Source organism: Culex pipiens, chromosome 2, assembly GCF_016801865.2.
Source record: "Culex pipiens pallens isolate TS chromosome 2, TS_CPP_V2, whole genome shotgun sequence".
NCBI lineage: Eukaryota > Metazoa > Arthropoda > Insecta > Diptera > Culicidae > Culex > Culex pipiens.
Genome location: NC_068938.1, coordinates 179,618,066 through 179,641,254, shown reverse-complemented (window position 1 = coordinate 179,641,254; position 23,189 = coordinate 179,618,066). Strand labels below are relative to the sequence as shown.

General features: G+C 38.8%; 3 protein-coding genes across 3 annotated transcripts in view; 1 reads left to right on the top strand and 2 right to left on the bottom strand.

Annotated features, from left to right (window-relative positions):
- Positions 1 to 3,203, bottom strand: part of LOC120426513 (serine protease inhibitor dipetalogastin-like) — a 71,005-nt gene extending 67,802 nt beyond the window's left edge. The window contains exon 1 of the mRNA XM_039591283.2: positions 3,139 to 3,203. Within this exon, the coding sequence (XP_039447217.2) occupies positions 3,139 to 3,203 (65 nt within the window). The remainder of the gene's footprint in view (positions 1 to 3,138) is intronic.
- A 10,318-nt stretch (positions 3,204 to 13,521) lies between these two features.
- Positions 13,522 to 15,502, bottom strand: LOC120426517 (eukaryotic translation initiation factor 3 subunit M). The gene is made up of 3 exons (XM_039591286.1): positions 15,342 to 15,502; positions 14,945 to 15,228; positions 13,522 to 14,888 (listed from the first exon to the last, which is right to left on the bottom strand). Exons 1-3 carry the CDS (start codon positions 15,384 to 15,386, stop codon positions 14,057 to 14,059), a joined length of 1,161 nt encoding a protein of 386 aa, XP_039447220.1. The 5' UTR covers positions 15,387 to 15,502; the 3' UTR covers positions 13,522 to 14,056.
- Positions 15,503 to 17,584: 2,082 nt separating this feature from the next.
- On the top strand, positions 17,585 to 20,133 carry LOC120426514 (cysteine--tRNA ligase, cytoplasmic). The gene is made up of 2 exons (XM_039591284.2): positions 17,585 to 19,452; positions 19,506 to 20,133. The coding sequence occupies exons 1-2, from the start codon at positions 17,749 to 17,751 to the stop codon at positions 20,001 to 20,003; spliced, it is 2,202 nt and encodes a 733-aa protein (XP_039447218.1). The 5' UTR covers positions 17,585 to 17,748; the 3' UTR covers positions 20,004 to 20,133.
- Positions 20,134 to 23,189: the final 3,056 nt, after the last annotated feature.

The window sequence follows — 23,189 nt, the reverse complement described above, 5'->3', positions numbered from 1 at the left end:
TTTTGAATCTACATTGACCCTGAAGGGTATTTTTTTCATTTAGAACAAAATTTTCCATTTTAAAATTTCGTGTTTTTTCTAACTTTTTAGGGTTATTTTTTAGAGTGTAACAATTTTCTACAAAGTTGTAGAGTAGACAATTACAAAAATTTTGATATCCAAACATACGGGGTTTGCCATCACAAGTTATCGCGATTCTACGAAAAAGAAGTTTTTAAAAATTACATTTTGCGTTTCTCTTTGTTTCGTCGTCCTTGTCTGTCGTCACCCGCGATGAAAGGGCATAAATAACGACGATCAACTTTTTCAAAACTTTTTTTCGTAAAATCGCGATAACTCGTGATGTTTATAAGCAAACCCCTAATGTTTAGATATCAATATCTTTGTAATTGTCTACTCTACAACTTTGTAGAACATTATTACACTCTAAAAAAAACCCTGCAAAGTTAGAAAAAACACGAAATTTTAAAATGAGAAATTTTGTTCTAAATGAAAAAATGACCCGTCTGGGTCAATGTAGATTCGAAAAGAACATTAAATTTCCCATAAAATGTCATGTTCTAAAAAAAATTACAGTCGAGTAACGAAAAATGGCAGAGTTTTTAAAACTTTTTTAGTGTTTTTTTTTTTTTTTTGTTCGATGAAAAATACTTTTTTTAGGAATTCTGAGTACGTCATCAAATCGGGCGTCTAATTTTACATAAAAGTCCCTTTGACACCAAATTTTTATCACCGTTTTAGACTGCAAATTATTGAAAAACACCTCTTTTTTCGCATGTTCAAAAATTGAAGGGTTCGTACAACCCCTCCGTCACGAGGAATCAAAAAACGGACCTCGGATTCATGATCAGGGACAAAAGTTGCCCCTCAGGACAAAGTTTCACGCAAATCGAAGAGGGATCGGGGCACCTGCTGTGTGAGTTGGCGAAGAATTACCCATATATCACAGAGAACAGATGTACATCTAGGCTCTAACTTGTGTGTAAACACTGTTGCACTAAAAAATGCGTTGCATACAATCTTGCATCAAAGAAATTAGAGTGTGCAGGATACGCTTGGCGGCGCCACCGTCGCGGCTGAGAATACTTGACTTAACAATGAAAAAGGCTCAATAATTCCGAAAGAAAATAAATGTTAACCTCGTTTAAATAGAAAATTCCCTTCTGTATAATTCCAGTTGACTAAAAATAATGCAAAAATGCATAAAGATTAACGATAACCTAACAGAAATTTCATTCAAAAATGATTTTTCAGGCGACAACTTAATATAGTCCCTTTACACATGTTATGTCCGATTTCGTTTTGTTTACCTTCTTTGGTGCGTAAAATTGCAACCCTCTGATGAAGGACAGTCAGACATTGGTCTGATGTCATTCGTACGGAATGTTTTATGTAGTGATTAGATGGTCCAACGTTCTGCTACTGTAGGCCATCATGATTTTGGAAGTGGCGCTATCTAGGCGGATGGTACACACCCTAGCTCTTTCCAACGTATTTTGGTTTGAATTTTTACACACGTTTTTCAATGCTGTTTGTTCAATGATATACATCTGTTCGGGTGTACCCCATTTGGCATAAAGCCATTTGGCATAATGCCGTTTGGCATAACGCCGTTTGGCATAATGCCATCTGGCATAATGGACGTTTGGCATAAAGGTCATTTGGCATAATGGCCATTTGGCATAATGGTCATTTGGCATAACCCAAGTAACCACAAGCACTAAATTGAAGTATTAATTCAGTTCTGAATCAGCACTGGAATGTTTTGAAGTAGTAAATAAGCTTTTCAAATGCTTCAAAGTACCAAAACTTTACAGCATTACAACTGGCATTAAATCACCATTTACGACCTTGAAAATGTGCTTCAAAGCATTTGATGTTTATCAACAAAGTAACCCATCGATACGGGAAACATTTCAACCAGGCACGCTCTTATTGACTTTAATCCTACTCCCGTCATACCATTCTAGTAAGCGTGCGGGCTAAGGCGCAGTTCCCACAGTGTGCATCAGTTTTATTTTTGTGTGAACTGGGTTCAATTCCCGCTGATTAAAGTGTTTTTTCTTGTTTTTTTTTGTACAAAACCGCAGCCTGTAATAAAGTCAAATTTTTCAAAACATATTCCCATAGCACAAAGTACATTATCAAAAGTTCTCTGGTGAATTGAATGACTTTTCTCACAAGCAAAAAGCTGCTTTCCGGAAGTCTGATACACTTTGTGAAATTTTGCCAACCGTGGACCAAGCACTCCTCAAAAAAGCAGTTCCCGTTAGCCGTTAGCCAGTGCTTGTCCCTTTTAACCCGTAATTAATTGTACTGCACTTGACTGGCTGGCCGCAATTTGCTGAGTGATAATCGATAATTTCCGTCCATCGATTAAAACTTTCAAAACAAACACTCAATTCCGAATACATCAATTGGCTAGCGCGAAAAATGTAAGAATAACATCAAAGTGTCACACTCACACATGAAACACAACAGGAGAAAAAAAAACAAAGGAGGCCCACCACCAAGTGTGAGTGGAGCAGCTGTTCTTTTTTTTCCTCCAGCCTTGACGTCGATAAAGCAGTTTGTTTTTGTTCGAGCTTTCGGCGAAGCATTAAATCGGCATCACTGTGCGCCACTTGAAATATTTCTCAAGGGAAAAGTGCTGATTAAATGTTTTGAAGCATTATTTGCTGGTATTAAATGCCAATATAATGCTGATTTAATGCTGCTATTTAGTGCTTCGCGGTTACTTGGGAATGATATTAAATTTTCAAAATTATCTCAATTTGGGATCAATCGGGACTACACACACAAAGAAAAATTACTCTAAATTTAAAAAGATCGTTCGTTGGATTAAAAGTTTGCGTTGGTGAATATTCGTAGAAAGTTCAAACTTTTCAATTTAAAAGTTGGAATGTTTTTGATACTACCATGCATTTATGGAACAAAATCGTTGTATTGGCAAAAGTATTTTACTTTTAATTGGAAAAGAAATCTTTTATGGTAAGAATACACAACATTTAGCACTACAGGGATAATTTCAGAAAAATGTGCTTGGTTTTATACATTTATTTAAAAAAAATTTAACAGTATGTTAGAAAAACACTTTTTTTTGTATTTAACGCTTCTCCACTAGCTTCTGCTTCATACGGTATACGGAAGTTAATCTTCTTCAACGCCATCTCGTAGTTCACGCAACGCTTCGGCAGCGCCATCTCCTCGATGATCTCGCCCCAGTCCTCACGCGAATTGGCCTTCAACCACCAATCCCGGGCCACCACCACCCAATACAACCGGTGCGAATCCACATTCCTACCTCTCATCCTACAAAAACAAACAAAATCAATCACAAAACACCCAAGCTTCCTTCTTAAGCATTCCGGCCGTGGAACAGCTGCAGTTCCTGCAGGAAGCTGGCCTTGTACTTTTCGAGCACTCGACCTCGTCCCGCTCCTGCACCACCCTCCTTCGAAGGCGTTCCGCTGCTGCTGTTTGGCTCACAAAGGTTTCCGCGTCCGAGTCCTGGCTGCTGCCGCGGCCGGCTTTGCTTTGCGTCCTAAACTCACCAGCACCACCGGACCCACCAAAGTGTTTGTTTACATTTGCGACTTAGGCGTACACGGTTACACGAGAACGTCAAAATGAAAGAAATTTTACAGTCGAATTAAAGGTAAAAACTTTTAAATCAGTGAGCAATGAAATTTTCAAAAACTGTAGCAGTAAAAGTTTTCATTTTCAAAACAAGAAAAAAACTTTTAATGTAGCAAATTTTAACAACTTTTTAATTCAAAAGTAAGTTACTTTTGTCATTACAGTAATATTTTTTTGTGTGCAGTTTGAATGTGGACAGCAGTTTTTAATACAAACTTCAGCTTTTTCTTTAAGCTCTTCTGGCAGCACTTGCTGCTACTGCAGAAAACCCATTTAAATTTCAAAGACAAAGTGCCAACCAATCAAGCTCATATTTGGGATTCGGGCTTAGTGCATCCAGGGGATCATGCCCTGAAATGTACGCAAAATTCACTCATTTTGTTACATCCTACCAACATATACTCCTTCATATTACAGGGTGAATATTAATTGGTAAAATTTAAATAATAATAGATTTAGAAACTAGTTTATCTACGATTTTATCAGTAAGTGGCGCTACTTCCATTCAAATATACACAAAAGTGAGCATTCCACCGAAGACATAGGTAGGAACATATTAATTCACCGTCTTCAGCTTTGGATCTAACCCAAAAAAGCTGCGGGCCATTTTTTCTAAACTCTCAACTGCTGACTCAAGGTTTATATTTCCTTTAAAGAAAGGGAAACTTTCTAGACTTGTGACAGCTGCTGAAAAAAGGTGAATTTTCCTTCTGAAGTTAATTTTTCTTCATTAAAAAGGGGATGATGCGCTTCAGCTGTGGTCACAACTAAGGGACCATCCATAAACCACGTGGACACTTTTTTGGAGATCTCAACCCCCCCCACCCCCTTCGTGGACAATTGTCCATACAAAAAAAAAACTTTTTTGTATGGAGCGTAGACAATCGTCAAACCCCCCCCCCCCCCTAAAGTGTCCACGTGGTTTATGGATGGTCCCTAAAGCGAGTTTTCCCTTCTTAAAAAAATATTCACCTATATATCAGCAGTCAAACAGTTTTCCCTTCTTTAAAGAAGGAAAAATTCTACTTGTATCAGCAGTCAAGAGAGTTTTCCCTTCTTTAAAGAAGGGAAAATTCAACTCATGTTAGTACCCAAGTAACCAAACAGCACTAAAACAAGTTAGTGTTCAGCACTACAAGCGCTTTACCAGCTGCGGATTATTGCTAACAAGTTTAGACATCTGCACTAAAAGCGCTTTTACAGCTGATTTGCGATCGGTTTTGGACTTTATATTTCTGATTTCCAGCTAGCCTCTACTGTTGTTGATCCAACCCTGTACAAAACGTCAAAAAAAAAAAATGAGAGATGCAAAAATGTGGCTCTCTCGGCTCTCTATTTCCTCTCCCCATCTTCTGATCTATTTTTGGTTTGTTTACTACCACGTTACCGACTCAGCTGTCCGTGTGGGGAAGAGCCGATTTTTTTGCGTGAAAGGTAGATGTTGGAGATGTGATGCCTTGATGCTTGAGTTGTCCGCCGATGTGTTGAATTTTCTGCGCCTTTATCCATTCGCCCAATTTGGAGTTGGCTTACCGCAGCTGTTTTTAAACCTACCAATGCTTGTACTTTGCATGATACCTAAAATAACTCTGTGGTATATGCTCCGTCAGACTCTGCTGGGGCAGGTTCCTCCATTATGACCAGTACCCCAGTACCCACGGCGAATTCTGAAGATTCTTTAGGCACCGAAGAGGCCCGAAAAATGTCAACCTTTAGGCCAACCTACATTTTTCAAAAGAAGCGATTCTCTTTCATAATAATCGCAACATTAGTCCTCATTTTGTTTATTCAGCTCTTACGAAAAATTTCGATAAGGACTGAAAAAATCGACAGCACCTGCTAAAGCATAAAATCACGGTGAATCTCAGCCACCAACTGACAGCGGAAATTTTCTCCGCAGGTTTGTGATGGTTGTTCTAGTTGAAGGGATGAGCGATACCCAAGTAACCATCCAGCATTAATATAAATCATAAATTAGCTGTTCATCAGCATTCGCCAGCTAGTTAGTCATAAAACAGCTAAGATCAAAACAAATCAGCTCTAAAACAATTGCTTTAGGCTTTGCTGAAATGCAGCTGAATTAATGCAGCTCCTAGCAACACTACTGGATTTTTTTCCCATTAACTGGCAACACAGTAGAGGTGTGAAAGAGAGAGAATGAAGCAAACGAAAATAAACACATTTCTTACTCGCTCATCCCTTCAACTAGAACAACCATCACAAACCTGCGGAGAAAATTTCCGCTGTCAGTTGGTGGCTGAGATTCACCGTGATTTCATGCTTTAGCAGGTGCTGTCGATTTTTTCAGTCCTTATCGAAATTTTTCGTAAGAGCTGAATAAACAAAATGAGGACTAATGTTGCGATTATTATGAAAGAGAATCGCTTCTTTTGAAAAATGTAGGTTGGCCTAAAGGTTGACATTTTTCGGGCCTCTTCGGTGCCTAAAGAATCTTCAGAATTCGCCGTGGGTACTGGGGTACTGGTCATAATGGAGGAACCTGCCCCAGCAGAGTCTGACGGAGCATATACCACAGAGTTATTTTAGGTATCATGCAAAGTACAAGCATTGGTAGGTTTAAAAACAGCTGCGGTAAGCCAACTCCAAATTGGGCGAATGGATAAAGGCGCAGAAAATTCAACACATCGGCGGACAACTCAAGCATCAAGGCATCTCATCTCCAACATCTACCTTTCACGCAAAAAAATCGGCTCTTCCCCACACGGACAGCTGAGTCGGTAACGTGGTAGTAAACAAACCAAAAATAGATCAGAAGATGGGGAGAGGAAATAGAGAGCCGAGAGAGCCACATTTTTGCATCTCTCATTTTTTTTTTTTTTTTGACGTTTTGTACAGGGTTGGATCAACAACAGTAGAGGCTAGCTGGAAATCAGAAATATAAAGTCCAAAACCGATCGCAAATCAGCTGTAAAAGCGCTTTTAGTGCAGATGTCTAAACTTGTTAGCAATAATCCGCAGCTGGTAAAGCGCTTGTAGTGCTGAACACTAACTTGTTTTAGTGCTGTTTGGTTACTTGGGTAGTTATCTCAACTCAAAGAAAGTTTTCACTTCTTTAAAGAAAGGTAAATTCAACTTGTGTCAGCAATTATCACAAGTCCAGAGAATTTTCCCTTCTTGATTAGAGAGAAAATTCAAACATATAGGGATAATTCAACTCGTCTTAGTAGTAATCACAAGTAAAGATAATTTTCCATTATTTAACATTCCAACGCCCAAGGCTCCAAAAAAGTTGGAACGGTAACTTCAACTCAATGGTTCTCAGGCACAACTCAACCAATCAAGATAGGTCTTCTGTCAGTGAGTTTTTTTCTTGGTTTTTTATCCTTCTTGGAAAATTCTCTTTACTTGTGATAACTGCTGACATAAGTTGAATTTACCTTTCTTTAAAGAAGGGAAAACTCTTTGACTGGTGAATACTTTTTAAAAGAAGGGAAAACTCGCTTGAGTTGTGACCACAGCTGAAGCGCATTTTCCCCTGTTTAATGAAAAAAAAAATCAACTTTAGAAGAAAAATTCAACTTTTTTCAGCACACAGAAAAAAATATTAATTTTACATCATAAATTGGTGAATATTCATCAGTTTTGCATGACCCGCAGCTTTTTTGGGTTAGATCCCAAGCCCTTGCTTCTTTAAAGAAAGGAAAATACAACATAAAAAAGAAAATTCTACTTGTATGACAATGTTGAAGAGCCTTACAATTCCAGATTAAATTTTCAAAAGGTCATTACTACATAGGAAACCCATAGCAGTAGGTTGGTTCGGATATTTACTCGAGAATTCAAATGAGAATCTAACTTTTGAGTATATTGATAAAATCGTAGAAAAACTTGTTTTCAAATCTAGCATATTTTTTCCCCTATTTTTCCATACAATCTTTAACCTGGAATATCGATGGGAAAATGTCGAACATATTTGGCTCAATGGCTTAAAACAGCCCTGGGAACAATATTCAACAAGTGGAGCAACGTTTTGAACAAAAGTTTTAAGTTCTGGGTACCCATAGCCAGCAGTTTTCATAACAAGAAAAAACATTTTTTTAAAGAAACAAAAAATCAGCTTTCGCCGGCAGTTATCACAACCTTATATGGTCTTCTTAAAGCAATTCCAATATTAACCTTGTTTTGAAATTTTAACATCATTATGCCAAATGACCGTTATGCCAAACGTCCATTATGCCAAACGGCATTATGCCAAACGGCGTTATGCCAAACGGCATTATGCCAAATGGCTTTATGACAAATGGGATACACCCATCTGTTCTCTGTGCCTATATTAAGTTTTTTTCGCCTTTTTAATCTAAAACAAGCTCTATAGCACGTACTCAGACAATGTTTCGTTTAATCTGCATGACCAACCTGTTTAAAATTGCAAATGGCACTATAAAACGCACCTTAAAAATGGCCCACAAAACCATATTCGCAACTCAAACAAAATAGCAGCCATTGTGGTCCATTTACCGCGGACTCGTAAACCGAATTGAGATAAAAACCGTCATTTCGGCTTCACTCCTCACAGTCCAGTACAAGAAAATTATGAAAAATTAAACTTTTAAAAAGCCGAATTAAGATAGGAACTCACTGATTAAGGTCTCCCCCCGAAACGAAACAAACAAAGTGAAACAAAACGCTTTGGCCACTTCGCCCCCACCCCCAGGCACAAACCAAAATGGCCGCCATTCAATCGCAAAGCACGCGGGAAAACAACATAATTAATGAGTGTAATTTAATAAGTATTCATAAAGGACCCGAAAACACACAGTCGCGCTCGTGTTAGAGAGGCAGAGTGATATTAAAATCCATAAAAATGAAAACAATTTCCCTTCCTCCACCCCAACTTAAGAGGACCATCGACTTCCCCTGGCCCGGAATGGCAAACAGCACTCGCCTCATCTGCACTCACCTGAAATGTGCATGTAATTTAAGAAATTTAACGATATTAATTGTTGCTTTTTAACGTTTCATCTTTCGGTTGTTTGGTTGGTCTGAGGAGATGAGATGAGGTTGTTTGGAAACTTGTATGGATGATGAAAATTTGGTTCTTTGGAGCGCCAAACATATATTAACAGTTTGAGGCAAATAAAACAAATACAAATATTCGTAATTTACCAAAGTCCCAGAGAACTGCTTAAATTTGAAAAGCATGATGTATAGAACCCATAAAACCACAAAAAATATTTTTGTCGAAAAAAAATCAGAATTTAGAATTTTTTAATTATGATTTAAAGAAATTTTCCCGTGCCTTTCCCATATCCATGAAAATTTCCATCAAAAAGTGTGTGTGTTTTTTCCCTCCTGCTCATCCAAATGAGACGTGATTGGAAGGTAATGGTCTATTTGCCATTCCGCTCGACGACGACGACGAAGCCTAAGGGAGTGTCTTGTCCACCCTCTTGAAACAAATCTCACCTTAAAACCCCCGGACGACGGTGGTGGTTCCATAACCATTTAGGACAGTTTTGAGGTGCGCGCTGAACAGTAAAATCCATCAAACGGTACTCTCGAACAGAGGTCGATGCGAGGAAGTCCACGTGTTTGCGCTGTTTGATGACTGCCGGACGATTTGAGCTTGAGTGTTGGGTGTTTTAAATGAAAATTTAAATTTTAAAATCCATCCGGACGAGTGCTCCTGGGTGTGATTTTGTTTGTTCATTGTTGAGATAAAAGTTCGGCAGGATGAAGGCACTTTTTGAGCATATTTTGTTTCAAATTCGAAAAAAGGTATGATTTAAAAACAGACAATTTATGTTTCAACAACCAACAACCAGGGCGACGCTGAAAAAAAAATATTTTTCAAATATTGTTGAACCAGTAAGGGAGCGTTCTTTTATTACGTAACGCAAAAATCGGATTTTTAGACCCCCTCCCCCCCTCTCGTAACAAAATCCCATACAAATTTTTAAAATTTTGTATGGAGCGTAACACGGCCTCCGACCTCCCCCCCCCCCAACTGCGTTACGTAATAAAAGAACGCTCCCTAAGGCTTGTACTGGATTCCACTGTGTTTCATACAAAATTTTAGATTAAAAGAGTGCCCAATTAATTTTATATCAAGTCAAGTGGATCATTAGTAAAATATGTTTAATATTTTATTTGAAAATCTACAATTCTTGTTTTCACTTTGATAAACAATCACAACATAAAGATTTTTCATAAAAATATCAGTTTGAATTGTAATTGAAAACCATTTTGAAGAAAGATTTTATACAAAAATATTCGCAATTCGCAATTTTCAGTGTAAGAACGGGCCTTGACCGGTCTTATGCACCAGGTTCCCGATGAACACGCACTGCCCTTACACCTACATCTCACCCTTGCTCTGAGTCAGTACGAGCAACACGCTAGAACACTCTTTGAGTGTCCGTGCCAGGCATTCGCACCTTCTTTTCCGGTTTAAACTCGACCGGGAGTGGTACAGTGTTTTGGGCTTCATGTAAGTGAAAGCACCTAACCATTTGTAGTGTGCCTATTAACATTTATTTAAGCGAAAAATAGTTATTTATAGTTTGAATTCAAAATGTAACTATCATTTACTGGGTATTGTTTTCTCCTGAAATTTTTCCTAGTGTTGGATCGTCTTTATCTGTTGTTATTTCTTCTGTCGCTGTGTTTTGTTAGAATAGGGGAACAGCATCTAATTCCAGCGTGCCTCTTATGTTGGCAGGTCAGAACTTTGACATTCAATTAAAGCTAATTTAAAGCGATTTCAACTGAAACCAAGTGATAAATAGCTCAATAAGAAGTGAGCAAGCAAGTTTTTATCAAAAGTTTTGCAAAATTAGTGAAAATCAGCAAATTGGATGGAGTTAGGAGCGAGTGCTAAACCTACCAAACATACGAGAATTTCCCCTATTTGGTCCTGAGCTCGGTCCTAAGCCTTTTATAAAAGCTTTTCAAAAGTACAAAAGTTATATTTTTGTTCATGATTTAATTATTCCATAAATTGGAGTAAGAGCTTGAACCTCACTAGTTTGAAGAAAATGGTGAAGATTGAAAACAATAGACAGTAAAGTAGTATATACTTTATAAATAATCAATAGTATAATGATTATACTATTGATTCTGTATAAAGTATAATTATTGTATGTTAAAGAATAAAAAGTAGAAGCTTGATGTAGTAAATTTAAAAATAGACAATAGTTCATAAATAGAGATAACAAACAAGCTTAGATTTTAGTTATGATAACTTATAGGGCAGATAAAAAAATTATTCAAATAAATAAATAAAGAAGTAAATCAACAAAGAATATACCAATGATAAATAGATTTGATATTACTAGTACATTAAGGGAATTGGTAAAAATGAGCGGTCAAGCATAGAAAGATACGAGAATCAAGAGTTAATGAAATCAAAATCAAATGGTAAACAGAATAATCAGTGAAGAAGTGCGAATCAGTAGAGCAAAATAAAAACAGGAGATAGATGGTAGCTGAAAATAGAAAGAAGAGAAACCCCGTTCTGCGATGTTTCAGGTACATCCACAGCAATTGTCTCAACATACTGCGAATCGAAACAATACCGTCTACAAACACAAATGACTTCCCTTTCCCACATTGACGCGCCTCTTTCTTCTAGCCGTCTCGACTCGTACCCTCGCTGGTCAAAGGTTTACGAGTCGTTTCCACCAAAAGTTGCGTCTTTCAATTGCGAAAATTTTGGTACCCAAACATGCACACTTAGATTTTTCTACCGTACTCGGTAAAATTTTTACCGAAATCTCAACAGCCGGGTGCTCGGTACTCAGCTCGGTAAAAGTTTAAACTACCGAGAGCTCAGTAAACGCTAATCTGACAGCTGGTTTGAACTTTTACAGAGGACCTCGGTAAAAAATTACCGGTTGCTCGGTACATATTCTGAATTATTACGGTGCTTACGGTAATGCTTTTTTATGGATTGAATTTATTTTCCTTTTATTTATTCAAAAAGATGACCAAATTTATTCACTAACAATACCTATGTACATTCACAATAACATCACAACTTTTTTTTTCTTGATTATTAAACAATAGCAAAAATGACGACATAAACCAGCTCCTTCTAAAACGGATTAAAAGAAAAATTATTCTAAATAGTAAATAATTTAATTTTCTCAAATAAAAAGACACATACCTGTTATTTTGTCACAATTTATAGTTTTAACTACTTTTTTCTGAATGTACTCAGAGAAATGTCCGACAACAGCGACCAAATAAAAAAAACTGACAGCTACAAAATGACATAAGTTTCAACTGAGAGACTCGGTAAAACTTTACTGAGCGTTCAGTAAAACACAAGGTTTTTAGCTGAGTACTCGGTAATTAAATTACCGAGTACCTATAATTTACCGGAAACTAGGGTTTACTGAGTAGCTCAGTGAAATAAGTACTGAAGTACGGTACTTTCAGCGATTTTTTTACCGTAGTTCAGTATATTTCCTAAATTCAACTGACAGCTCAGTAAAATTTGATTTTTACAGGGTAATTTCGGTAAATTTTTTACCGAGTATTGCGTCCCTGATTTAGTGTGTGTATAGGTCATCGCTGACATTTTCAAGTTATGGCAGTTTTAGTGAAAAAAGTTGATTTTTACCCGTTTTCGTCAGTTTCTCGTTTTTGCGCGCGGCGCGTCGAAAAATCCAGTTTTTATGTTAAAAAAATCATATCTCCGAAACGTGTTAGTGGATATTCGCAATTTTTTATATGTTATGGAAAATATTACAAGGGATTAGGGAAAAATATTTTCAGACATGTGCTCTTTGGTCCCGAGACCTTGAAATCGGCAAATGAAATTTTCATAGGACCTTTTCAAATGTTCAGCTGTTTTTTTTAACCTCAACGTATTTTCCTTAAAAGCCCAACTAATAACCTTTCTTTTCAATTGTGGCGCTCCAAAATTGGTTCAGCCGTTCCGGAAATATGATTTTTTGAAAAATGTGGTTTTTGCGAAAATCGACGAAAAACGCAATTTTTTGGACCACCCATTCGACCTTTTGTCCACTTTCGACCTTTTGTCCATTGGACCATATGTCTTTCAACAATTTGTCGCACATCCACAATAGTCAATAACCCAGAAAGTGTCAAAATGTACTTGATGCCTTTTGAAATTTTGTCGTCGAAATACAGAAGCTCAAAATATAAATTTTGTAAAAAATAGTTTTTGTAATTTTTGTAATTTTTTTTTTTTTCATTTTGGTCGATTTTGTTATTTTAATGATTTTGGCCATTTTAGTAATTATACTAGTTTTGGAAATTTGGGTCATTTTACGCGATTTGGTCTTTTTGGTCAATATGCTAATTTGGTCATTTTGAGCGATTTGATCACTTTGCTAGTTTTGGCCATACTGGTTAATTTGGGCGTTTTGGCCTTTTGGCCGAATTGAACATTTTGCTAGTTCTGGCCATTTTGATCATATTAGTTGTTTTGGTCATTTTGGTCTATTTGGTAATTTTAGAAGTTTTGGACATTTGGCCAATTTGCTAGTTTTGGCCATTTTAATCATTTTGGTCATTTTTGCCATTTTGGCCGATTTTGTTATTTTTATAGTTTTGGCCATTTTGGGCGATTTGGTCATTTTTGATGTTTTGGACATTTTGTCAAATTTTGTAGTTTAGGTCAATTTGGTAATTTTGGTCGATTTGGTAATTTGGCTAGTTTTTGCCATTTTGGCCATTTTAGTCGATTTGGTCATTTTGCTAGTTTTGGTTATTTTGGTCAACTTGGTCTTTTTGACAATTTTGATCATTTGGTTAGTTTTGGCCATTTTAGTCAATTTGGTAATGTTGGTCAATTTTGTCATTTTTGATCAACTTGCCAAATGAACTCAAATCTTCTGAACCAAGGATTTTGTTTCTTTCACTTCCTATCCACACACCAAACTCTCATCATTTCCGTTCCGTTCATGTACTAAAATTTGTATATTATATTAATTATGAAAAGTGTGTAACTTAATACAAGCTTATCAGTAATGTCCCTACGCTTACGGATACAATGAACGAAACCCACTCCTGCTCCTCCTTCTCTCCGGTGTGAACTCCTTCGCGCTCGTCCCCCGGGCAGCGACGCCCAAGGAGCTCTCGCTCCGAAGTCCAACACCGCGCGCGCGCCCTTTCTGGCGGCTGCTTCTTTTTTCTTGGAAGTTTTTGTTAAGCTAAAAGTCCTTTTTGTCACTTGCGCACACACGCTCCCGCCCCACACTACTTTAAACACTTGCGTGGTGCACCACTTTACTTTTTCGGGGAGTTGGGCGCAACCACGGGCGGGAGGAATATCGGTATTCGGATTCAGTCACGAATACACTCTTTTGAATTTATCTTCTTGATTTAGTAGTCTATTTGCTGCTGTTTTTTTGTGTTGTCTCTGATTCACTTTTATCTTCTTCTTGCACTTTGCAAAATGAAAAACTAACGTCCTGAGAAGGGTTTACTGCTTGCGGGTCAGTTCGATTTGCGCTTCGGCGACGGATTTCATGTTCTCCTGGACCAACGTCAGGTTGGCCTTCCACGCGTGCAGCAGGTCACGCAGCTGTTGCCACTGGGGCCGTCCGAAGGTGCGGTGCATCGTGCTGGAGATGTGCACCTTGCGGGCCTTCTGGTCCATGCGGGCGCGCACCAGCTTCGTCTTCAGGACTTCGATGATGAACGGTTCGACGTCGTTCTCGCCGATCTGGAGCTCGTCCTGGAGCTGGGCGAAGGTCATTTCCGGGTTGCTTTCGGCCAGCTGCATGAACGAGAGGAGGCGCATCTTTTTGATGTTTTGTTCGTGGTTCAGACCTTGCGAGTTGACGAATTCCTTGTGGTTCTGGTAGAACTGGAGGTACGCCGGGAGCTTCTCCGACACGAACACCGACAGCAAGTCGTGGATCAGCTCGCCCTCGAGGAATCGGACCGGCTTCAGCGACAGCAGAGGATCCAGCAGGAAGGTGTTCGGATCGGCCAGCGCCGTCACGATGCACTTCATGGCGTCTTCGCGGGCGTACGAAGCGTTCTCCGCAGTGTACGTTCCCAGCAGCTCGATCATGACCTTCGAGGCCAGCTCGCTGTTGGTGTCCTTCAGCACGTCATGCAACAGCCGGTACAGCTTCTGCATCTGCTCGTTCGACGGCGGACACTGCGTAAACTGGTTCTTCAGCTGCTCCACACCGGTGAACACCTCCTTAACCTGGTCAACCTGCTTGGCCACCTGGACCAGATGGTAGTAGACGTGGTACCGCAGCGGAGAGGTCAACTCCAGGTTGCTGAACAACCGCCACAAACTAAAACGAAAACAATTTAAGACAAATCTTTTTCCCAAATAAACAAAATCTCTCACCTCTGCAGGCACACCTGAGCCAGCTTCTGGTCCGGCGCCTTGGTCATCTTCTCGCAGAACGCCAGAATCAGGTTCTCGCCGCGCTCCAGCGGAATGGACACGATAATCGACACGACACTGTTCAGCACCGCGTCAATCTCCTCCACCGTGTGCAGGCTCGGATCCTTGAAGCACACGTCGCACACGCCGATGATCTTGTGCAGGTCATCCTCAATACCCTTCGACGACTTGTCCTCGCTGATTTCGGCGCCCAGCTTCTTGAAGAACTTTCGCAGCTCTTGCGCCTGCCGGAGGAAAACCACAAAAATAACCTCAAAATCCACCCAAACTTTGTAAACAAAAACCGCCCACAAGAACCCGCCCTAAACCCTAATTCAACCCAATTCCAAGCACCCACCTGATCCTCGATCTCGGCGTCGATGAAGATTGCAGCAACTTGCATTTTGGGGCCGGTTTTTCGGTGGAATTTGGATCACAAAAACCGCAACACGTCGCGAAAAATGAAAGCCACTGGCTGGAAAGGATCGAGTCGGGGTGAAGGCGCACTGACGTTTGGCGTTGGCAGTTTTCGGCAGTTTGACAGCAACGCACGCACACCATCGAAGCAAACGAGATGGTAAAGTAGACTTTGAAGGGGGTTGTTCGGAGATGACGCAGAGAAGTTGTAAGAACACAATTTGTTATGAGTTATAATGCTAAATTCTGAAATCTTAAAGATATCAGCTTCATAAATTATAAAATTCTCAATTTCTAAATTCTAAACCTCTAAACTTCTTATCTTTTAAAATTCCAAGTTCAAGAGTCTTAAATTTTAAAATTCTTAAAATTCCTTAAAAATCTTAAAATTCATAAAATTCTAAACTTTTTAAATAATAAATTTCAAAATAGTAAAATTCTACAAATATAAAGAAAAATATTTCAATTGCAGCAGAATTAGAAAATCAAAACTGTTGAATCTAATCATCTCTACTCTAAAAATCAAAAATACTGAAATTTATGATCTAAAAATCTTGAAACAATAGAATTTAAAAATACATATTTAGAAAAAATAAAAAATCTGAAATAAAAAAATATATCTAAAATTCTATAAATATGATAATCTAAAAATAATACTATTTATATTTTTTCGAAATTTTAAACTTCTGTAATTCTTAGATCTAAAAATCTTATATTTTAAAAATCAAAAAGCTTAAATTTTAAACTTTAAGGGTGCACAGCAACCAAGGAAGTTGTTGTCTTCTTATTCTAAAATTGACAAACTTACGGACCCAATCCTGCAACAATCTAATTTAAAAAAATTGCAAATTTTGTTGTAAATCGTCCAGAACCATTCAATTGTTTAAAAATAGTCAAAATAGTGTTTAAAGAGGATTTTACGAGTCAGTTATATGACACGAATTGAGTGAGTGTAGCTCATTTTTTAACGTCTCTCATTCTCCAGCAGCTGACCGGCACGAGTTAGGCGGCAGTGGTTGAACCGACACAGTAGGCTTACAGTCACATGCTAGCAGTGAACTGACATTTTGCTTCATGTGTACGCTGGGTTGGAAACTTTTTGCAGGCCTGCTTACGAAACTTTGTTTACATTTTCTGCTAGCAAATTACTCTCCGGTGTGGTCACATATTAATGCGAGAAAACAGGTTTCCAAAAAGTTACCCCGAACGGCGCGCAGTCTAGGAGGGTTCAGGGTCTAGACATGCAGGTGGTTGAAAATGGTAGTTGAATGAAGGCTGACTCCGGAGCGGAAAACCGGTGACCGAGACAGGGGACAAGCGCAAACTGGCGCGAAGACCCATCAAGAGGAGAAGAGTCCGGTGAATTGCGGTGTCCGGGTCAATCGGACGATATCAAAAACACCTGGACGTAATTTGCTGAAGGTCCACAATTCTATCTAGCAAGCAGTGAAACACGGTCCGGACAACGGTAGTCAACCCAGTGTCCGTTCAGCGCACATACGGCAAAGGAAACCCACCATAAATATTTTAAGACTGTTGGGAAACTTTCCGATAGCCCTGGTATTCAGGGTTATGAGCACGGTTATGAGCCATCTTTGGAGAAAACATTTAATTTGTATTGGCTGCTTACTTCGCCCACCAAACTTTGTTCACTTCTTTCGCTTGACACCAAAAAGTTGCCTAAAAGTTTAAATATCTCAAAATCTTAAAAATCTACAAGTTTGTTTGTATAAAAAATCCAATCCAAATCAAAAACCGAATCATTAAAATTAAACAAAATAATGTAATTAAGCAAATATTGTAAGATTTTATTGTATAAGAAAACAGTCTTTCTTGCTCGTTCTAAAATTCTGTAGTTTTTTTAAAGGTCCCATAAACCAAATTTCCAGTTTTTGCTTTTTGGGTGTTTTTAATAGCCCTGACTCAAGGCGGTTTCAAAAACACCCAAAAAGCAAAAACTGTAAATTTGTTTTATTGGACCTTTTAAAAAAATATATCAGAATTTAATCATGTCTTTTAATGAAAATTTGATTTGATTTTTGATAAATTCCTATTTACTTCCCTGACGTCATTTGGGGAAACCCATAAATTCTAACAAATTTTGTTTTCATTTCAGATCTTCTTTACCGACTCTGTCAAATCGCTGTCGCGTTCCCGGTCCCTGATAACTTGCTTTGTTGTCAAATCCACGCAAATCGCGCTGCGGTTCGAATTCGTGACTAATCTGCATGCTGCCGGGTTCCATAAAATTCCGCTGAAACAGTTTTTTTAAGCCGTGTGTTTCCAGTTAATTCGCACCTTGCGTTACTCTAAACCCGGGTAGTGTTGCATCAGCAGTTTGCGCGACGATGACGAAACGCGTTCAACCGACGTGGCAGGTTCCGGTTCCGGCGCGGGACGAACCCCGGCTGCGGCTGTACAACAGTTTGACCCGGCAGAAGGAGCTGTTTGTGCCGCGGGACGGTCGGAACGTGCGCTGGTACAGCTGCGGGCCGACGGTGTACGATGCGTCGCATATGGGCCATGCGCGGTCTTATATCAGTTTTGATATTTTGCGCCGGGTGTTGACGGATTACTTCGGGTTCAACGTGCTGTACGTGATGAACATTACGGACATTGACGATAAGATTATCAAGCGGGCGCGGCAGAACTATTTGTACGAGCGGTATGTGGAGAGGACGAGTTCGCTGGAGAAGCTGCTGGAGGACAATGTGGAGGTGATGGAGTCGTTCCGGGGGAATTTGGGGCGGACGACGGATCCGGACAAGAAGGCGATGATGGAGCGGATGTTGGAGCGGTTGACGGCGTCGGTGGACAATTTGACGATTGCGGTGAAGAGTGGGGCGGAGGAGAAGGTGAAGGAGGCGCAGAAGCAGTTCTTGGAGGATTCGAGAGATCCGTTGGCGGATTTGCTGGACCGGAAGGAGGGTTCTTCGGTTAGTGAGAACTCGATCTTTGAGACGTTGCCTCGGTACTGGGAGGACGAGTTCCACAAGGATATGGACGCGCTGAACGTGCTGCCGCCGGATGTGTTGACGCGGGTGAGCGAGTACGTGCCGCAGATCGTGGAGTACATCCAGAAGATCATCGAGAATGGGTTGGCTTACGAGGCGAACGGGTCGGTTTACTTTGACGTGGCCGGGTTTGATGCGAGGGAGAAGCATCACTACGCGAAGCTGGTTCCGGAAGCTTACGGAGATGCCAAGTCGTTGCAGGAGGGCGAGGGAGATCTGAGCGGAGATCAGTCGTCGGAGAAGCGTTCGGCGAACGATTTTGCGCTGTGGAAGTGCAGCAAGGCGGGGGAACCCTGGTGGGATAGTCCTTGGGGTCGGGGACGTCCCGGTTGGCACATCGAGTGCTCGGCCATGGCTTCGGACATTTGCGGAGATTTTCTGGACATTCACACGGGGGGCGTGGATTTGAAATTCCCGCATCACGACAACGAACTCGCGCAGAGTGAGGCTCACGACAACAGTTCCGAGTGGGTCAAGTACTTCCTGCACACCGGTCATCTCACCATCGCCGGCTGCAAAATGTCCAAATCGCTCAAGAACTTCGTCACGATCCAACAAGCGCTGCAGAAGCACACCGCGACTCAACTCCGTCTCGCCTTCCTGCTCCACTCCTGGAAGGACACCCTCGACTACTCGGAAAACACCATGGAAATGGCCGTCCAGTACGAGCGCCAGCTGAACGAGTTCTTCCTCAACGTGAAGGACCTCACTCGGCACGTTGTCTCGGGGAAACCTCGCGACCGCTTCAACCCGTGGACCCCGGTCGAATCCGACCTGCAGCAGAAGCTAAACTCCTCGAAAGCCGCCGTCCACGAGGCCCTCTGCGACAACATTGACACCCGAACCGCGCTGGACGTGATCCGTGACCTGATTTCGTACAGCAACGTTTACATCCGGGACCACAAGTCGGCGTTGAACGCGCTGTTGCTGCGCAACATTGCCACCTACATTACGGAGCTGCTGCACATCTTCGGTGCGATCGTGGGACCGCGCGGAGGAATTGGATTCCCCGTTGGTGGAAGCGCCGGAACGGCGGATGTAAGTTTGAATTGTTCTTCGTTAACCACCAAAATAACCCTTTCTCTTTCCAGCTCGAGGAAACCGTCATGCCCTACCTATCCGCCCTCTCAGAATTCCGCACGGCAGTCCGCGAGCAGGCTCGCACCCTCAAGGCGTCCGAGATCCTCGCCCTATGCGATCAAATCCGCGACGACACCCTCCCCAACCTGGGCGTTCGCCTCGAAGACCGCGACGGAGCGCCGTCCGCCCTCAAACTCGTAGATCGCGAGCTGCTCCTCAAAGAACGCGAAGCGAAACGCGCCGAAGAGGCACGCAAGGCCGCGGAAAAGGAACGCAAAAAGGCGGAAGCGGCGGCGGCCGCAGCGGCAAAGGATGCCCAGCGGAAGATCAACCCGGTGGACATGTTCCGCGCGGAAACGGACAAGTACTCGGCCTGGGACGAGCGTGGACTGCCGACGCACGATGCCGAGGGGAAGGAGATTAGCAAGGGACAGCAGAAGAAGCTGCAGAAGCTGCAACAGGCGCAGGAGAAGCGCTACCAGGAGTATCTGGAGTCGGTGAAGGGTTGAAGGAAGGATGGAGGAGTTGGTTGCTGCATTTGAAAGTTATGAACGCGCGTTTGCATTGCCTTTTTATTAACAAATATTTAATTTGGATGAGTCGAACAAATTAAAGTAATTAACATCCTTAAAATAATCATTACGCTATCGAAATGTTTCCTTAAGTACGGTATGCTGATCGGAAGGAACGCGGTCAAGAAATGTTGCGTGTTCTTTTCGTGACCCCCCCCAAGAAAAGTTGACAGTTCGGTATGAGCGCGATTGACGGTGTGCGCGCTTGAGGTTTCTTCGAGGAAAAAATAAAAAGATTAAAAATATTCAAAACTTAAAATTGAATAGATTAAAAATGTTTATTCAAAAACTTTTAACAACAATTATAAACAAAATTAAGAAATCAATAAATAAAAGCAAATTTAGAAACAAAAAAAAAATTCTAAAACAAGAAAAACTGAAATTAAAAAAATATGTAGTTATGAAATAAGGAAATTAAAAAATTAGGATATTAAGAAACAAGGGAATGAGGAAATTTGGAAATTATGATATTAGCAAATAAGTAAAATAAAGAAAATAAGAAAATTAGGAAATTATGAAACAAGGAAAGTAAGAAATTAGAAAATTAATATGTAAGGAAATTAGGATGTTAGGAAGTTAGGCAATTAGGAAATGAGGAAATTAGGAAATTAGGAAGTTGGGAAATAAGGAAATTTTTAAAATTAGGAGACTGGGAAATCAGGAAGTTAGGAAATTAAATTAGGATATTAGGAAACTAGGAAATTAGGAAGTTAGGAAAATATGAGGTTAGGAAATTAGGAAGTTAGGAAATTAGGAAATTAATATGTTAGGAAATTAGGAAACTAGGAAATTAGGAGTTTAGGAAGTTAAGAAATTATGAAATTAATATGTTAGGAAATTAGGAAGCTAGGAAATTAGGAAAATATGAAATAAGGAAAATAGGAAATTCAGAAATTAGAAAATCGTGAAATTAGGAAAATAATATGTTAGTACATTAGGAAATTAGGAAGTTAGGAAATTTGGAAATTAGGAAGTTAAGAAATTAGAATATTAGAAAGTGTGGAAGTTAGGAAATTGGGAAATTAGGATATCAGGAAACTAGGAAATTAGGAAATTAAGAAGTTAGGAAATTTAGAAGTTAGGAAATTAAGAAGTTAGGAAATTAGGAAATCAGGAAAGTAGGAAGTTAGGAAATTAGGAAATCAGGAAAGTAGGAAGTTAGGAAATTAGGAAACTAGGAAATTAGGAGTTCAGGAAGTTAGGAAGTTAAGAAATCAGGAAATTTGGAAGCATGGAAATTAGGAAATAAGGAAATTGGGATATTCGGAAACTAGGAAATTAAGAAGTTAGGAAATTTTGAAATTATAAAATAAGGCTGTTGCAAATGTTTAATTTTTTTCTGGAATTCCTAAATTCTTAAATTCTTAAATTCTAAAATTCTAAAATTCTAAAATTCTAAAATTCTAAAATTCTAAAATTCTAAAATTCTAAAATTCTAAAATTCTAAAATTCTAAAATTCTAAAATTCTAAAATTCTAAAATTCTAAAATTCTAAAATTCTAAAATTCTAAAATTCTAAAATTCTTAAATTCTTAAATTCTTAAATTCTTAAATTCTTAAATTCTTAAATTCTTAAATTCTTAAATTCTTAAATTCTTAAATTCTTAAATTCTTAAATTCTTAAATTCTTAAATTCTTAAATTCTTAAATTCTTAAATTCTTAAATTCTTAAATTCTTAAATTCTTAAATTCTTAAATTCTTAGATTCTTAAATTCTTAAATTCTTAAATTTTTAAATTTCCTCATTTTTTTAATTTCTTTATTCTTAAATTTTCATTCTAGATTTTTTAATTTTGGAAGAAATAGAGTTTTTGATTGTTATAATTTCGAGGTTTTCGTAAATTTTTATTTACGAATTTCTATATTTCCGATTTTTAAATTTTTTGGAATTTCGACTTGTACATTCGTTTCGAATTTTAACATTTTTGATCTATGGAACTTATAAAAACGTTAAAAATTAAAATTATTATTCAATTCTGCATAGTTTTAATATTGATTTTCCAAATTTCAGATTTTTGTTAAAATTTTCTTTATTATTAAAAAAAAGTTATTTGAAATTTCTGAAATGTTTATTTTTTCACATTTTTGAATTTGTTGTTTGGTTGGATTTCAAAATTTCAGATAATTATTGTATTTTCAGTAAGAACATAGATATTTGTATGATTATTGTCAAGTTTAATTTCACTCTGATTTACTTCATTTTGGTTTCGCGAGTGTGGATAAATCGGACAGTGCAGGGGACTTATAATCCAGAGGTAGCTGGTTGGTACTAGCAATACATTGTTGGTGACACGATGGCCGACATCTATAAAGACAACTTCTTTTTTACTCCATTTCGACCGAAAAACTAAATCTGTCCTTTTAGTTTCAATATTCTGCTTTTTGAGATTCGGCGGGAATTATTAATAATATTATTATCTCCAATACAAAATTATTAAAACGTTTGTAATTATCAGTCGCATTCAAAAAGAAAAATTACAATTCTTTGATTTTTTCATCAAAACATATTACAAACAAGCACCGCGCGAAGAAACGTCAAACGCAATCTTTCCGTTTCTGTTACTTTTCAGCTGCGTACCGCTTAAGAAAAATCTTTTCGTGACCCTTTCCTTGACCGTTTCTTGGGCGTTTTTTTGTATGGAGTTTTGCGTTCCTTCCCATCTGCGTATCAGCCTTTAAATTAAACCAAAATAAAAATTTATGTTGTCCTAAATAGTTTGATTCTATTCATTTTGAAGTCGTTGTCAATTTCGGAAAAAAATAACTAAAATTCAAGGTTGGGAAAATTCTCAAATGTCTGCCAGTTTAAGAAGTCGACCAATAAAATTTACGGGTTTTCACTATGAACAATACATTTTACAGACATTTTAATGGTAACTTGCTTGCTCACTTTCTACATCAAGCTATTAATTACATGATTACAGTTGAAAAAGCCTTTTTATGAAAGATGCTACACAATTTTTAAAACACAAGCAGTCAAAAAAATTTAGGTCACATTTTCGAAATTTCAAAACTAAAAAATGTCCATAGATTTTATCTTCTGATCTGAGGTCCCACATTTCAAAATTTGTTAACCCTCTTCTGCCCAATTTTTTCCAAAAAAATGTTATTTTGCCCGTTTTT